The sequence below is a fragment of the Chlorella variabilis genome, assembly GCF_000147415.1.
Source record: "Chlorella variabilis unplaced genomic scaffold CHLNCscaffold_1, whole genome shotgun sequence".
NCBI lineage: Eukaryota > Viridiplantae > Chlorophyta > Trebouxiophyceae > Chlorellales > Chlorellaceae > Chlorella > Chlorella variabilis.
Genome location: NW_005435087.1, coordinates 1895875 through 1898044, shown reverse-complemented (window position 1 = coordinate 1898044; position 2170 = coordinate 1895875). Strand labels below are relative to the sequence as shown.

General features: G+C 69.4%; 1 protein-coding gene across 1 annotated transcript in view; it reads left to right on the top strand.

The window, feature by feature from the left end:
* The window catches only part of CHLNCDRAFT_49581 (hypothetical protein), a gene marked incomplete at both ends in the record, with an annotated part of 11811 nt that extends 10383 nt beyond the window's left edge, over nucleotides 1-1428 (top strand). The window contains 4 exons of the mRNA XM_005852128.1: nucleotides 311-418; nucleotides 691-784; nucleotides 924-1066; nucleotides 1297-1428. Coding sequence (XP_005852190.1) covers nucleotides 311-418; nucleotides 691-784; nucleotides 924-1066; nucleotides 1297-1428 — 477 coding nt within the window. The remainder of the gene's footprint in view (nucleotides 1-310; nucleotides 419-690; nucleotides 785-923; nucleotides 1067-1296) is intronic.
* Between the last annotated feature and the right edge of the window lie 742 nt (nucleotides 1429-2170).

Here is a 2170-nt window from a genome sequence, read left to right as displayed (position 1 = left end):
TCATTCCTTACCTGGCTGACGCGCCCGACGTGCCGCACCGCCGCCTACTGATGCCGCACCCTCGGGAGGTGCGCCCGCCAGGCCAGGAGGGCGGCCTGCCTGCGGTGTGGCGCTTGTATGGGTTGGCTTGTGTGGGTTGGCTGGGGGGCTCTGGCTGGGCAGGCGCCCGCCTGCCTCCCCACACAACGGCGCCTTGCCAGGCAGTAGCGCCGCTCCTGCCGCACCTGGCTCGCCCGCTGCGCCTGCTGCCGCCGCCCGCGTGCCGCCCACCCCGCCGCCGCCCGTCCCCACTCGCCCCGCACGCCCGCAGGTGCGGGGCGTGGCTGAGCAGATGGGCGAGGCGCTGCGGGCGCTGGGGCTGGTGCTAGGCGGGGAGCTGGCTGTGGGGCGGGCGCTAGAGATGGTGTTCAACCTGCAGGTGGGTGGGCGGGCGGTCGGGTGGGGCCAGGGGGGCGGCCCACGGGGAGACAGCAGCGCAATGCTGGGCAGGCTGGGGGGCTGGCCGCGTGTATGCTCGGCATCGCTGGCGGCAGGCTTCCGGCGCCGCGCCTGCAGCTCCTTGGGTGCGTGTCGTACAACACCGACACGCAGCACGTCTTACACTACATAGTGTTGAACTGAGAGCCGGCGCAGACGCGTTGTCGACCACCCCGCCCCTCCCACCTGCCCGCCCTCCCGCCCTCCCCGCAGCTCCAGGTCCAGCTGCTGCTGCTGGAGGTGGAGCAGGAGGAGGCGGCCGCGCAGGCCAGCCAGACGGACGCGGTGCTGGGCGTGGCGGCGCTGGGTGGGTGCGTGCGTGGCGAGCGGGCGGGGCCGCGGCTGCCGCCCGCCGGCCCATCTGTGGCGCGCTGCTTGGCATCGCTGGGCTCACCCTGCTCCCACCTGCCCGCCACGGCGCGCGCCGGCCTCCTTCGTCCCCGCAGGCATCATGTTTTCGGCCACCCAGACGGTACAGCTGCTGTACCGCTGCGTGCTGCGCCTGCTGGGCACCCCCCAGCAGGCCGCCGCCGCCGAGGACGCCTTTGCCCAGTCCGCGGCGTGGGGCGCCTCTGTGGAGGCCATCCTGGTGCGCAGCTGCCATGGGGCCACCGGCTTGGTGGCTGCCTGGCTGGCTTGGTGGCCGGCGGGCTGGCTGGCTTGGCGGGGCTGCTGCGGGCATGGCTGGGTGGCGGAGCTGGTGGCCTCTGCCCTGCCCCCCCCCGCCATCCCTTTCCCAGCACTTTCCACTCGCCACGCGCACACCCCCCCACCACCACATCCACACACACAAGCACCTGCCGCCCTCCCCAACTGCAGGTGGCGCGCGGCGTGGTGCTGACCAGCCTGGCTACCGACGGCGAGGAAGCGGGCGGCGGCGGCAGCGCCCAGGCGGAGGCGGACGCCGAGGCGGCGGCGCTGCAGGAGCTGAAAATGGGCCGCGGCGACTGATGCGGCGGGCCCTGGGGGCTGCCAGCACGGCGGCAACCTGCAGGCCCCTGTGCCCCCTGTTTCATAATTATGACACAAACAATAAACAACCAACCTTGCGCGATAAAGCTATCTACCCCTGCCCCATTCCTTTACCCTGCCATTGGCATGCATTCAACCCAACATGCCCTCATACTCGTATGTTTTACTGCCTTGACACTTGTCCCTTGCCCTAGCTTGTGTCTGCCTTTTCTTAATCACTGTGTCCCGTCAATCCTCGTGCATTTTATGCCCTCGAATGATAGTAGCGATTGTTTGCCCATGCCCCCCATAGGGGCACATGTCATCCGGCACCATTCCCATTGCTGATGATAACAGTAAATAGAACAGCAGTTTCCCAAACAAAAGGATCACGCCACGCCCTGTCTGCTCCCTTTCCTTTCCAAGTGCCACTAGCCTAAACTACATGCCTGCCCTCACCTACTCATCCTCCTCCTCGCTGCCGCCGCCGCCGCCCTCCTGCCCCTCCCACTCCTCTGGATCCACGTCCTCCCTGTCCGCGCCCTCCCGGTCAATGCTGTCCCTGCAGCCAAGACGCAGGGCGGCGCGCTCGGCAGCATGCAGCAGGGCAAGCGGAGCGGCGCAGGCAGGCGTTCAGGGGTCGCCCCCGCAGCAGACCCGGCGCAGCTCCGCGACGCCCGGTCCCTGCCGCCGCCCACCCGTCATCATCATCTGCTGCCGCCTTACTCGGCTGCAGCTTCTC